We start from the raw sequence: 14,861 nt of genomic DNA, 5'->3' as shown, positions 1-14,861 counted from the left end.
GAGGGCTTCAGGAGAGTGCGGGGTTCTTATTTATTTGACTCCGTCAGCAGAGGGCAGCCCGGGGTTCCTGCTGATGCCCACGTCTGGGCAGTAACCCGGGCCAGGTGCACCAACTGCTCCTCCCTTCTAGCCACGCCCCCCACCCCCCGTTCCATTCCGTGACGACCACATTCAGATAAGCCCCTCCCCCCTCCCCTTCACTTGTATTTAAGAGATTGGATCTTTGCTCACTTGATACAGTCAATTTAGCTGTGACGGTCCCACCTGATGACGGAGACTTGTGCTGCCTCCGAAACGTCGTGATTTATTATTTTATTTCTATTATTTTTATTATTTATTTTCACGTACGTGACTTTACCGAAAAAACCTAAGAGTATGAATCCTTGCAGTCACCAACGCTTCAAATCTACTGTATGGTGCACAGTTTGGGTTGCATCGGATGTGTGAATGTTCTGATGCAGTTAACCGTTACGCCAGTCTTCGAGGAAGACGATCTTATTCCATGAAGTGCGATGTCTTGCACGGGCGGAGTTTGGTGGTGGGTGGTACATGGGGACAACGCCCCCCAGAACTGGACACCTTTATTAATTTATTTTCAGTAGTTTACAATTAAGATAAAAAATACATTACTATTTGCATATTCTTGGTTCTTTCGGTAAAGTCACGTAGATAGAAAATAAAAATAACAGATAATACAAACATTTAAATGTTTTGAGTATTCTTATTTTATTTTCTGTAATTTTTATTTTCTACGTGACTTTAGGGGTCGTCCATAAATGACGTCACGCACCTAGGGGGGGGGTCAGACATTTGTGACGATGTGATGAGGGTTTTTTTTTTAGAAAAGTGACGTCACATCAAAATGCGCAACTTTAAATATGAACACGTTCTACTTAATTACTTTTTAATGTTTGTTCCTACAACACGAGAGTGCAGCGCCACATTAAATATGCACTACAATGACAATAGTTTAAAGCGATTTGAAGCGTGTTTTATTTTTTTGGAGGGGCAGAGCTTTTTGTCGCCATATTTGAGGTGGGGGGGGGGTCTGACTATACTCTTAGGTTTTTTTTAGGGGGGTCTGACGTTTTGTGACGTCGTGACGAATGGGGGGGGGGGGGTAAAAATCGTCCAAAATCGCGTGACGTCATTTATGGACGGCCCTTACCGAAAGAACCAATAATATGAATTCCTGCAGTCACGAAAGTTTTAAGTAAAAAAAATAAGTATATGCACCCGCGATTTCTAATGTCAGGAACGAAGTGAACCCCTGCCCCCTCCCCCCCCCCAAAATAGAAGTGAAACTCCGCTTATGATGTATTGCTATTGAATGAGGCGTTTACGCTGTCCACGTTCAACTCTTCGCCAACAGCAGCTTTCTGCTGTGGTGGCCCTCCAAACCTCTCTTCTCCCCCCTCCCCTCCCGCCCTATTGAAACCCGAGGGAGCAAGCTCTGCTCCCAGTCGCGTGGCCTTCCCTTGCGTGGCCTCCTCCGCACGTTCCAACGCAGGTCAAACCGCGTGGCGCGTGACACGTGCGTGCCGTTCTCGTTGTTTTCACCACGTGACTGGACCCCGGTACCAACATCGCCGCGCCCTTCCGTGCCCCACGTGCGGTCCCACATCCTGGATCGGTTCCGGTCTCATCCGGCACAGGTGCCCGAGATCTGGTCCACATCCGGTTCCGGCCCCCACATCCGGTCTCGCGCACCCTGGCGGGGCGGGCCGAGGAGCCGCCTCAGTGCGGAGCGGAGAGCGGGGCAGCGACATCGCCAACAACCACCACCAACAACCACCACCAACAAGCACCAACAACAACAAGCACCACCAACAAGCACCAACAAGGTCGCCAGCGCCAACAAGGTCGCCAACAACATCACCAGCACCAACAACATCTCCAACAACATCGCCAACAAGCACCAACATCACCAACAACATCACCAGTATCATCAACAACATCACCAACAACATCGCCAGCACCAACAACATCGCCAGTATAATCAACAACATCACCAGTGTCACCAAACAACATCGCCAACATCAGCAGCGACATCACCAGCATTGCCATCACTACAGCACCATCATTATTCGTCACATTGCCATCGTTATCCTGTTGATTACCATCGCCAAAACTACCATCAGCATCTTGGACAGCCATGCTCACAATTTACCTCACCATTATGTCCATCATCATCATCATGACCGTTTCCATCGTCACCATCACCGTTACCTTCATCGTCATCCATGGGTGGTCACCATCATATTCACTATTATCATCACCTCTTCATTAACCTCGTCACCGTTGTCACCTCCACCCACCGCGATTTTCCTCCTGGGGCTGCCGCGTTCTGCGTGAGGCGCCGATGTTGTGCGAGGAGCCGGAGGCTGCGATGGGTTCAGTGACGGGTCGGGCTCCCACGTGTAGCGAGTCCAGTGAAGAGCTGCGAGTGAGGAGTGTCAATGGTGTATTGTGAGTAGCGAGTGAGGAGTGTCAATGGTGTATTGTGAGTAGCGAGTGAGGAGTGTTAATGGTGTATTGTGAGTAGCGAGCGTTATGTTTTGTATTTACCCAGGAAAACCTCACCGAGTCTCAGGGCTGTTGTGCAGGAGAGCCCTGTCGAGTTTTCGCAGTAGGGGGCGAATGTGCTGGGTTTCATCCCTATTGACTCATTTCCAGGTACATTTCGTTATCGAGTTACTTGCATTGTGGCTGTAGAGATATTCTCCGAGACTTTATGTAACAAGAAAGGTTTTTTTTACGTTTCGGTATTTATGGTTTCAACTCAATTGTGGTGCAATACATCATTAAGGGTCCATAGTCCTTCGCTTCTGCATTGCAGAGGCTCATATCAGCACTCACGCATGTGTGATCGTATCTCGTGCAGTCGAGTAACGCGAGGCTGTGTTGAGGAATGGGGAGAGCTGTCCTCGCTCGCATCGCTGCTCTCGAGGAAGCGACGTCTCTCTCGCTCTGCACGGCGCGGAGAGCGCTGGGGTGGGGTGCAGCAGAAATTCATATTTTGAATAGCTTCACATAAAACCTTCATGAAGCGGTTTCCTTGTTTAGCAATCTCCAGCAAGCCGCTTGATGTTCTGACTGTTACCGCTTGTCGATGACCACATCGGCAGGAATGCGCCCAATCTCGTCAACCCTCATCAGCTCTCGGAATCTGAACAGGTTGGAGCCTGGATATCGCTCGCTGGACGGGTGACCACCACGCACAAAGAGGCTGTCTTGTGGGGAATGTGAGACTATGTGGTGGGCAGCAGCAGCCCGTGCAGGAAAATTCCATTGTTGAACTGTTCTTGTACACTCTTACATTCATCCTCCCCACCTTTACCAACCGTGGTGAAGTATGGTTAAATAACCCCATTAACCCACACGGTTTTGGGAGCCCTCACCCAGCGGTGGATTGACAAACAGGATGCACATGCATCATCACCTTTTCTTTCGGGAGTTTTATGAAAGTGACATCTGCCAAGCAGTGCCCAGTTGGGATTACGCACAGCATCATCACCTCCTACTGAGGCTCTCCTGGGTAAACAAGAGTCATACAAATTACAAAACTGGGCCACTCACAAACCTGATATCATCTCTCGGGCTACATGGTTGCTCTGCAGAAGAATGGCCTGTGGCGTCTACTGTTGCTCTAAAAATTGGGTTCCTTGTGCTGCCCGAGTTGAAAATTACTAAATTGCGGGGCCATGTGGCACAGTGGTCAGCAGGTGGACTTTCAGTGAAATCTGATGTTTGTAGTGAACTCCTATGCTCCCGCCTCAATGCTCTCCACCGTTACCAATCCACACTGACTAGTGCCGGGGAATGATGGTCAAATAAACTCCCATGACATGCAGGGCGTCGGCAGGGTCTCATCCAGCAGTGGAGTGACTAAAAGATGTCTCCATGTGATGTTGACCGCGAGGGTGAAGGACCTAATGACCTTGGGAGGACAGGGTTGGTGGTTGCAGTGCAGCACCAGCAGGTGTTCATCGATATCGTGGCTGTGAGCTTGACCTTTCTGCTTGCGGGTTTGTGTGCTGAAGGATTGTGTTGGGCACTAATCCTGGTTATGCGTTGAGCCGACCGTGGTTCAAAGAGTCCTCTCGTGGGGAAGGGGGTTGGCTCTGAGCCAGAGTAATCTCTCACGAGTGTCTGGAAGCGGAGAACACGGGCTGCTTGGCACCCGCAGTGCGACACGCCGTGGGGTGACGTGGCGTTGGAGAGGCATGCTGGCACGGCTAGCCCAGCGCTTTGGCGACATCTAAATAACGCAGCACGTTCATGCAGAGCTCACGCTGCATGATTAATCACACAGTCGCACGTGGTACATATTTAATCAGCAGTATGGAAGCCGATGGGCAGCTGTCAGGTCAAAGTTTGATTTGAATATTTGCAAAAACATCCTTTCTGATCTAAGTTTGTTCCCTGTTGTGGGCAAACCCACTGAAATCGTGTTTTAAGTTTCCTCTCGGGTGAGTCCCGATTGACAATGCAAGTTGTCCCACTTCAGCGTCGTTCTCATTTGAGTGTCTACGAGGGTTACGCCTCCCCACCCTCCATCACAAATGGAAGATGGAGAAAGCTGGTGCATTTATGCTTTTTAACCAAAGTTGAAAAGCATAAAACAGCAAATTTACAAACAATGGTGGAAAAGAAAACGCTGTGAACTTAAAACATACCAAAAAAATGCATGGGTAAAAAAATCCCATTATGTAAATGAGCAAGAGAAATTAGCTTAAGCTGCCAAATCTTGACAAATTACTAGCTGTGCATAAGACTGGTGAAATAATGAAATGCAGAGGAGCTGTCATCCCTGCTGTCTCGTATAAGAGCACCAGCATTGCCGTGCGGGCTGACGTTCTCTCCGTGCCCATTTGGGATTCGCGCGCGGTTCCTGTGAACTTCCCTCTGAGCGACGTTCCCATGTGACCGGGGACATGGCGCGCATCACGAGATGCGATGCACGCTTGCACCCTGCTTGCAATTACCGAAAAACAATGATGGTAAAAACCCCCACAGGCAGCTCTGCCTGTACACGTGGGTTATGTCACCCGGCCACACATGCCCAGTAATCCTGCTTATCCTGCGATATACGATCGCCGTGTTCCATCGCGCACGCCGCACGGCGCGGCGTGCGTGATGGAACGCTTGTTGCTTTCTATGGTTACAGTCCAGGCCATGAGGACTGCTGCACGCGTGTTTATGTAAGTTGAATTTATTTTGTTCTCTATGTAGCCAACCTTACTAATTGGAGGTGCGGGAGGTACGTGTGCGTGCACACGTAGCTCGAGAAGCCTCACACATTTGTGTCAACAGGATCAGTTATTTGTTATGGGTAATAGGGATTAAAACAAACTCGATGAGTGGTGTGGTCTGTCGATGGCCCTTGGAGAATTGCTGTTGGGCATGCATACTTTTAGAAGCGTGAACACTTGTCTACATGTGCGTCCGTGTGCGGATGCCGGGTGATGTTAGTGTACACGTGTGCTTGCGTGTCCTGTTGCACGATATCCTGCGCGTGCGCCTTGAGTGCCTGTGCTCGTGTGTGTGCGCGTGATGCGCAGGAGTGTGCTGCCAGGTGCATGAATGGCCATGAATTCCAAGGCGGTGATCAGCAAGGAGGTGTTTGGGACAAATGACGAGCGTATGCTGGCTGCCATGCAGGTGAAGCGACGTGGCAAGAAGCGCATTCCCTTCCTGGCAACAGGCGGCCCTGGGGAATACGTCACCTACATCTGTGTGTCAGGTACTCGCCCGCACGGGGACTGTCACCTCCATCTGTATGTCAGGCAATTATATATATCACTTGGCTGTGGCCAGGAATTGAACTTGGGTTTTGCGTGGCGCCGTGCGTTAAGCACTTTGCACCGCACCCACTGACACGCGCAAACTCATACGCACGAGCATACTCATCGCGTTGTAATGGACGCATGGCATTCATATACGAGATGACTAAATTCTGAATACACCCTTTCTCCACATACACAACGGTGAGACACTTGTATAGTGTATTATGGATTGGCATAGCACCTACATGCGCTGTGCAGGAACAGTGGCAGTATTTTGTCGAGAGGCAGTCGTCAGTCGCAGGCGGAGTGAAAGAGGAGTCTTGAGCCCGGTCTTGAACAGGGCTTGGGAGTTGCGAGCATTGGATGTGCATACTTACAGGCATGCACATGACCATGCATTGTAAACTGGAATTATTGAAACAGGAGAACATCTGATCCATTCTGATCTCGTTACATTCCCAGGCGTAATTTAACATTGAGGTTCTGCTGTTTTTCTGGAATACTTAACTTGCTTTTTCAAAATATTTTTTCTTTGTATAATTTGAAAAACTTCTTTTCTTAACTGCAACCCCTGTTTGTTAGCACGGCCGGCAGAACTGTGATTCTATGGGAGCTCCATGAGACCCAACACAGATGTAGTAAGTATATGGGAGGCTTGACGACAGGATCGGAGGCACACTTGTTTATTACACCAACACAGTAATTACAGGTCACTTGGCTACAGGGATTGCACAACAGCTAACCCCTCTAACCTATGCCCATTCCTCCACTACGGGGCTAGGGGAGGCTATCTGTCCCAGCCTGGTTAAGCTGGGATCCCGGCACCCTGAGTCTCCAGACCAGCTTAGTCTGGGCTCTCGGGGCCACGCCACCGGCTTGCCCTGGTCGGCTCTTATAAGGACAGCGAGCCAGGGGAGCTCTGGGGCCTATTCTAGCAGGTCTTCCTTCTTCTCTGGTTAAAGCTGAGCCCCCGACCTCGAGCCCTCGAGCTCATCACCTTTTATAGGACTCGCCCCCGAGGGGGGGCCCGTGGGGGATGCACATGCGGACGTCGGTGCGAGCGCCACCCTTGTGTACGGCCGTAACCCCGCCCCTTGTGTTTGTTGGCCATCCGTGGCCATGCATAATCACACCTCAACATCCGTAGCCATGCGCAATTACACCTCTACACAGGCAAGGACTGACATCTGCTCTGTGTCGCCCAGTGACAGGGAGCTGATTTTCCATATCCCGTCGAGATCATGAGACCAAGACGAAATGAGTGGTCGTTATCCTAGCCGTGGAAGTCCACGTGATTGTCACACGTTGTACGCCTTGCATTCTCCTCCATTCTCGATGCGTGGCTCGGCATGCCTGCAGTGTGCGACCACATACGTGCTCGGTTACACGCTACAGGAAACATGTAATTGGGCGTTTAATTGCATGCTCCCAAGTCTCTAGAGATGCTGATTTGAGAAGCCTGTAATGTACTCGGTGTGTGCTCTCAGTAATTGCACGTGTGTAATAATGCTGGGCGATTCACGACCGCCCACGTGTGTACAGAGCAGACACAAAAGGTGCGTGGACCTTGCAAGCTATGGTGTTATGTGCCTGGTTCGGTGCACGTCATTTTACATCGCGCGTACGAAATGCACCTCACACCCCGAAGGGGGCGCAGTTTGCCTGTTCTGCGGTATCGCAGGGCGCAGGAAGTTGTTCGCGTTCGCCAGCTCACCTTATCGCGCCACATATCTCCACGCAAGAGATAAGGCTAATGGAGCGCTGTGTCCGGGTGACATCAGCTGCCCCTTTTGGGAGGTCTCACGCCAAGTCACGCATCTCACGGAACCCTCGGGAGCCAGAAGCACGGGGAGGGGGACAGCTCCCTCCATGTGAACATCACGCAGACCGCACAGAGTGAGCAGGGCCGGGTTTGCAATGGAGCCACAGCGAGACCCGGCCCTGCGTGTAAGATTTAACAATGTATAGGTGCATTTTACAACTGTTTTATAGACGATTAATTTCTTTAAGATATATTAGTTTCTGGCAAATGATGAGGCAGGATGACATGTTGCATTTTTGGTTTCAATCTCTTCATATTTTGTTCACGATGTTTACAAAATGTTTTCCCGACGTGCCCACGGCGTGTGTATACCCAGTAACGAACCGAAAACCGACGCAAGGGTTCATCACGAAGGTGAAGCAGTTTGATGGGACGGCTGGCTTCGTGAAGCGCACCACTTGGGGACTCGAGCAGCTGCGGCAAGTCAACGGCATCGGCGCTGAGCAGGTCCGGCACTCGTGGCAGGCACGGCGCGGACAGCACACACACAGCACACACCACACACATCCAGCACACACACAGCACACACACAGCACACACACAGCCAGCACACAGCCAGCACACACAGCACACACAGCACACACACAGCCAGCACACACACAGCCAGCACGCACACAGCACACACCACACACACAGCACACACCACACACACAGCCAGCACACACAACGCACACACACACACAGCACACACACAGCAAATACCACACACACAGCCAGCACACAGCACACACACAGCAGACACACAGCTAGCACACAGCAAGCACACAGCATACACACAGCACACACCACACACACAGCACACAGCACGCACACAGCACACAGCACACATACAGCACACCCCACACACACAGCACACACACACAGCCAGCACACAGCACACACACAGCCAGCACACAGCACACACACAGCCAGCACACAGCACACACACAGCCAGGACACACCACACACACATCCAGCACACACCACACACACAGTATACACCATACACACTATACCTAGCAAACTATACGACACACGTGATGTCATCCGTGGGGATGGAGCGATGAAATTGGCACGTGTGCAGGTGTAAGATGGATTACTACATTGCAATGACCATGACACGTGGTGTTTGCTTGGGGAGGCCTTAATCCACCAGTGGATAGATAATGGCTGAAGATGAAGTGTATTATGAAACCAAACCCTTGTACAGATATACAAGAGACTTCGATAAACGTTTAAACAACTTGTGTAAGTCTCGAGATTAATCTGCTTCACGTAACGTGGGACCTGATCAAATAAAACTTGACATTGGGTTCCTATATATGTAGGCAGGGGAGTGGTGGCACTGAGGTTAGAACATTGTGCTATGAACCCAGTGACCGCTACGGCTGATATCTGTGGTGAGCGATATCTGAATTGGCCCTCTGCGATACTTCTCTTCACAAACCTGTACCGACTAGTGTCGTGAAGTATGGCCACGCAAATCAGGCTGACTGACATTGTGAGGATGCATTCGTGTACAGCAGCCAGCACCAACAGCACCGTGATGCCATGCAAGGTGCATATGTTTGTGTCGTGTGCAGGACTGTCCGGAGCTGGATCTGCTGTTCGATAATGCCCAGGACCAGTGGGTGGCCAGCTCGACGTCCGAGAAGAACACGTTTTTGCAGGTGCTGCACAACACGTGCCAGCGGTACCGTACCAACGGCATGCCCGCCTTCACCAACGTGCCCGCCCGCCTCATCTCAGGTGAGACGGGCACCTGAGATACGAGCGCGCCATTTCGCAGTGGCCGTGCGAATGGCATCTGTGTCGAATTTACTAAATTGTCATTTGTTGTCATTATACCGTTTGTTTTTACACAGGAAGGGCCTCACAGAGTCTCAATCCTCTTTCAGGATTGTCCTGACATATTTTCACAGTGAGCAGCAACATTGCTGCTATGTGTAATCCCAGTTGAGTGATTTGCAGGTAGTTTTCCAGCGTTCTGGTGTTGAACCATTTCAGAGAGGCAATTGGGTCGCCCCAGGGGGATTCTCATGGCAGGTTTCCATGATGTGGGGTCTGCGTCCGGGATTCAGCAGAGCTTCCTAACCATTGCGCAAACCCATTTCCACTTGCCAGTCCCCTGTGCAGGCCTCGAGAATAATCGTCCACTTGACTAGCCTTGAGTGGTCCTTGTTAAGCAATAAAACGCAACAGCAGCCTCCCAAGTGCCGATGCTGAGCACTTGGCCAGTACTACGCCCAGCTGCTTTTGCATCGCCAGAGCCGAAGTAGACACACCACACCAGATACCCACTGCTGTCTGAATTTCATTGCTAAAAAAAACCTTGAAAAACTCAATTGGGACTCCACAACATCGCACCTGACTGCCAAGACTTGGCAGGACCTTCCTGAGAGAGATTTAAGAGTCAGCGAGGCTCTGCTAGGTACGCAAGCTGATTAAGAACGAAGGCCTCGCCATACACTTTCAGTCATGTGTGTTAATTGGCCATACTTTCACACTTTGGTGTGAAAGATGTCAAATACTGCTTGGAGAAAATTAACAGAAAACCTCCTAGCTTGCCCAGGAGCACCGCAGGGCTTTCCAGCAAGCATTCTCGACTCCAGTGTCACACAGCTTCCCGTAGTTACCGACCGTCAGCTGCATTGGCTACATTCATACATGAAGAGAAAATAATTGATCACCATGGAAAGGCGGAGGGAGCATGGGGATTGGTGAGGACTCGTCCAGAGGGAGTATGGGAGTACGGCGAGACGCGCTGGTGCTGCCGCTTACAGTGGCTGTCATCGCAGGTCCCACTGTAGTGCACGCACAAGGGCAGCGTGGGTCGAACCTTCACTCTGGTTGTCTTGAGCTACGACTGCGCCGCCGAGACCTGGAACGAGCACTGCCACGCTAAGAGCGCTGGGTTCACCTTCCCTTCAGGTTCCAATGCTCAGAGGCAGGCTTTTTATCTTTTGAAACTGTAGGCCAATTCTAAAAATAGTTTTTAATGCCAAATTCCTTTGTGCGCATGCCCTGCGGTGTTGCAGCGTCTTGAGATGCAGTTCTATTTGGACGCTGCACAGATTGCAGTGTGCAAGGTAACAATGTGGATGTCTGACCCTGTTATAAGATCAATTCAGTGAACACGGAGACTGAGATTATTGTGTCTGTTTGCGGTGCACATCCGTGTGGTGTGCGAATGCAGGGGTGAGTATCCTGGGCTCTGCGGCGGACAGCATGAGCAGCGCCGTGGCGATGGCGAGCCAGGCGCTAAGCGAGCGTGGGGAGCGGCTCGGAGAGGCCGAGGACCGCACGGCCGAGATGGCGCAAAGCGCCCAGCAGTTCGCTGACACCGCCCACAAGGTCAGTCCCAAAAGGTCGCCACCTCTCCCTTCGTTTGCCTCTCCCTTCGTCACCCTCTCCCTTCGTCAGCATCTCCCTTCGTTAGCCTCTCCCTTCGTCACCCTCTCTCTTCGTTAGCATCTCCCTTCGTTAGCCTCTCCCTTCGTCACCCTCTCTCTTCGTTAGCATCTCCCTTCGTTAGCCTCTCCCTTCATCACCCTCTCCCTTCGTCACCCTCTCCCTTCGTTAGCCTCTCCCTTCATTAGCATCTCCCTTCGTTAGCCTCTCCCTTCGTCACCCTCTCTCTTCATCAGCATCTCCCTTCGTTAGCCTCTCCCTTCATCACCCTCTCCCTTCGTCAGCATCTCCCTTCGTTAGCCTCTCCCTTCGTCACCCTCTCTCTTCGTTAGCATCTCCCTTCGTTAGCCTCTCCCTTCGTCACCCTCTCTCTTCGTTAGCATCTCCCTTCGTTAGCCTCTCCCTTCATCACCCTCTCCCTTCGTCACCCTCTCTCTTCGTCAGCATCTCCCTTCGTTAGCATCTCCCTTCGTCACCCTCTCCCTTCGTCACCCTCTCCCTTCGTTAGCCTGTCCCTTCGTCACCCTCTCCCTTCGTCACCCTCTCCCTTCGTTAGCATCTCCCTTCGTCACCCTCTCTCTTCGTCAGCATCTCCCTTCGTTAGCATCTCCCTTCGTCACCCTCTCCCTTCGTCACCCTCTCCCTTCGTTAGCCTGTCCCTTCGTTAGCCCTTCCCTTCATTAGCATCTCCCCGCATTAGCCTGTCCCTGCATTCGCCTCTCCTTTCATTAGCCTCTCCCTCCATTAGCTGCACGCTTCATTAGATTCTTCTCAGCCATAGTCGAGTTTAATGGGTCACTCATAAATCTGGAAAATTGGGTTTAAAAAAAAATCTTATCGTAAGCGCTCTTTTAATGTTACACTGGATGATTGTGTTGCTGTGGGACCCATGCAAAACGGAATTGAAGAATGCTTTGTTCCTTCAGCAATAAAACCTTACCTGGTTCTTCGTATACCATGATGATTCCAAGGTTTATAGAAATACCTTGGCAATGTCAAATGCGCACTGCTTTATAACTATTATTTAACTTGTATTGAATTCTGGTCTATTTAAATCACGATGTAATTTACTTTATAGCCCAATTTGTAATGTGTTTCTATTTACTGCAGATAGTTTGATCTGTACCTTGCGATGGCACGGCAGTCCCAAGCCGCGACATTTGTTTTGAATATTTGTTGGATCGATGACGCTCGGCATTTAGGAGAAGACCTTGAAAGGCGTCGATCGGGGCGACTCCCCCCATCACGGCGGGACACGCACTCACAACGTTCTCCCAGCCGCACTCGTGTCTTTACGGTGCAGCGCCGCTTAAAGTGCCAGTAGCCCGACCAGGTTACGCAAGGCGTGCATTTATCGATGTGTACAGTGCTTTACAGCCACACATCTATACATTTCAAAACGTATACAGTATTGTACATCACATTACAAGGTCATGGCTTAAAATAGAATGCCTTGACCTACACCGCTCTTCTCAGCAATGTGAAGCCAAGCAATATTAACGCGAAGCTCACGTGATTCGTTTTTTGGGGCATGACTGGCCCCGCAGTAGTTCCGAACCCACGGTGTAATGAGCCGCTCTCTATATCGGCCGTCTACTTTTCCCGTTTGAGTAAGGGTGTCGTCATTCAGCCTCTTATTGGGCATTGGAGTTAAAATCAGGAATTCTGTCCAACAAATGTTACATTATCGATGTATTTTTTTTTCTGGTCGGTATATATATAGGAGCATAGAGCTTGGGCAATTGTTGGCGTCGGCTCACAGCTTGGCTGGCTTCCCACTTGTTGCTGGTTCCTTAGTGACTGTGAAATCAAATTTGAATGAACGATGATGCGATATAAAATTTACATTATTGTAACTCATTAACTGTTTGGCATTAGGGAATTAACATGTTTTCTTGCGGTGTCATTTACAAGTGGGCGGCTTCTGACTAAAGGCTCGTAGTTGTTGTCGTGTTCTTGAGATTTCACGTTTCTGTGCTGCTGTCTCACTTCCCTGTCCCTCGCCTTTTGCAGCTCGCGGAGAAGTACAAATGCTGAGAAGTGCCTGGAACCCACCCAGCTGTAATGCACACGCACACGTGCATGCATACGGCCATTTACACGCATGCACGTGCATGCAGTCGATGCCTTCGAGCCGTGCCAAAGACGGAAACATGAGGACGCCCGCATGCACAGAAGATCTCCCCCACAGTTTCTCCAGGCCGCTGTCGACATGACATGTGACCTGTTTGCGAATTTTTAATTTTGTAATTTAACCACCGAGGAAGCACATCGACATATAATGCGTTTACAAGTAAAGCACATGTGATTACCCAGCAACTCTGCGCCTCGTTCTTGCGGTGCAGACCCTAGGCGTATGATTGACTATTAAATATATATATGGAAGTCGGTCACGGTAAGGAGGGCATTGTGCGGACACAGGCGCATCTTCATTAGCGTGGAGCTGCAGCAGAGGAGGGAGTTTTCCAGTGGCTGCCGCTGAGATAGTGCCAGCCCAAGGCGAGATCAGGGCCGTGAGATTGCACGCCGAGGTTGAGAACGCGCACGGTTCCGTACAATAAAATAATCATAATCTGCAAGCGACATCCTTTGGACAAACAACAAACCTGCTTTTACCGCCCTGCGTCCATTCAGACGATGATAGTAATGTCACAAAGGCCATGGAAAACTGTTCTCAGGGGCCACCACGTGACTTTATGTAGTTGATGTAAATGCCTACTGCTGTGAGTTGGTGCTGTCAGCAATAACCTGTTGTGGGGTGACATCGGCAGTGGGCTCGCTGCCTCAATGGACATTCATTCCTCGTGCGTTTACATGGCAGTGGCGGCACCCGGTGTGCCTGCCTCCATTTCTTCCTGGAACACCGGCACACCAGCTTTATGTTCACCGCTGATTGCACAAACCAAACACTTAAAATTAATGACGTAATCTTTTGAAGCCCTAAATATGCATTCAGACTTTATGCACTGACACAATCACAAATTTCCAAAACAGCGTTGCTTCCGTCGAACTGGGTTGTCTTGTGGCGTGGGGGAGCCACGGCTGCCACTGGAGTTCAGAGCGGTCCGAGTGTTCGTGCCGTGCGCTATCGTTGAATTAACACTGAATTTGCACGTGCCAGATCGCCACAACGGAATACTGAAATAGACTTGTATGACAGGAAGCCTGCCCGTAATCCAAAGCAACTAAAATAATAAAATCCGACCGAACTATTGCGTCGCTTTGTAAAACACTCGTGTAGCTCAGGTAATTCAGCGGTGTCTTACCCTCGGCTTTATGAGACGGTCGTCATCTCCGCACGCCCTTCCCCACACCCGCGTTGTTTACAGCAGGACGCGCGCAGCGGCTCCGCGGAGCTCGCGCGCGTTACGCGAACCGCTCATCCGCAGTCGAGTCGGTGCACGCGACATGCACGCGTGGTTTACACGTGCATATCAAAGTAAACACCGTATCGGATCCTGTTATTTTGGTCACAAATCCTTTATACAAATGACACTGTCAGCCCACCAAAGCAATAATGAATGAAATAAGTTACATTGTGTTTGGAAACTCGGCGCTGGAAACGTATTTCTGGTTTATGATCCAACATGTACTGTACAACGCTTTGCTACCGTGTAGTATTGTGCAAGTATATATGTGCCATTGACTAACGTTGTCTCCGTTCGCCATTCGTTTTGATTCGCTAATGCCACGGTGCATACCAAGAGCACAGACGCTAAGGTACATGCGTAGCGAGGTCGCAAGCCCGCTCGTCTCATTGTAAGATATTGCTGTGCTTCTGCCCGTCGACAGGAGCGCATGGTCATCTCAGCCCCGTCGTCTTAAGACTTGCCATCACAGCCACGTCTTACAATGACGTG

General features: G+C 50.5%; 1 protein-coding gene across 4 annotated transcripts; it reads left to right on the top strand.

The window, feature by feature from the left end:
- The first annotated feature begins 1,692 nt into the window (after positions 1 to 1,692).
- Positions 1,693 to 14,210, top strand: LOC133341232 (syntaxin-binding protein 6-like). 4 transcript variants are annotated; one of them, XM_061549703.1, is made up of 7 exons: positions 1,698 to 1,862; positions 2,573 to 2,676; positions 5,565 to 5,746; positions 7,928 to 8,058; positions 9,174 to 9,339; positions 10,787 to 10,944; positions 13,015 to 14,210. In XM_061549703.1, exons 3-7 carry the CDS (start codon positions 5,587 to 5,589, stop codon positions 13,036 to 13,038), a joined length of 639 nt encoding a protein of 212 aa, XP_061405687.1. In that variant the 5' UTR covers positions 1,698 to 1,862; positions 2,573 to 2,676; positions 5,565 to 5,586; the 3' UTR covers positions 13,039 to 14,210. The 4 variants fall into 4 exon arrangements, with proteins under 4 accessions (XP_061405686.1, XP_061405687.1, XP_061405684.1 ...); XM_061549702.1 differs by lacking the exon at positions 2,573 to 2,676 and having other exon boundaries at positions 1,693 to 1,844; XM_061549700.1 differs by lacking the exon at positions 2,573 to 2,676 and having other exon boundaries at positions 1,699 to 1,862.
- The last annotated feature ends 651 nt before the right edge of the window (positions 14,211 to 14,861 follow it).

This window comes from Lethenteron reissneri, chromosome 11 (genome assembly GCF_015708825.2).
Source record: "Lethenteron reissneri isolate LAM-NWPU_2019-01 chromosome 11, ASM1570882v1, whole genome shotgun sequence".
NCBI lineage: Eukaryota > Metazoa > Chordata > Hyperoartia > Petromyzontiformes > Petromyzontidae > Lethenteron > Lethenteron reissneri.
The sequence above is the reverse complement of the archived record's forward strand: the minus strand, read 5'-3'. Positions and strand labels throughout refer to the sequence as shown.

What these genes read in the sequence shown, in the direction of transcription:
- LOC133341232 (XM_061549702.1), top strand. Translation starts at nt 5,587, where the DNA reads ATGGCCATGAATTCCAAGGCGGTGATCAGCAAGGAGGTGTTTGGGACA. An exon ending in CACCTACATCTGTGTGTCAG is followed by an intron (nt 5,747 to 7,927) that starts GTACTCGCCCGC and finishes GTGTATACCCAG; the next exon opens with TAACGAACCGAAAACCGACG. An exon ending in GCCCGCCCGCCTCATCTCAG is followed by an intron (nt 9,340 to 10,786) that starts GTGAGACGGGCA and finishes GTGCGAATGCAG; the next exon opens with GGGTGAGTATCCTGGGCTCT.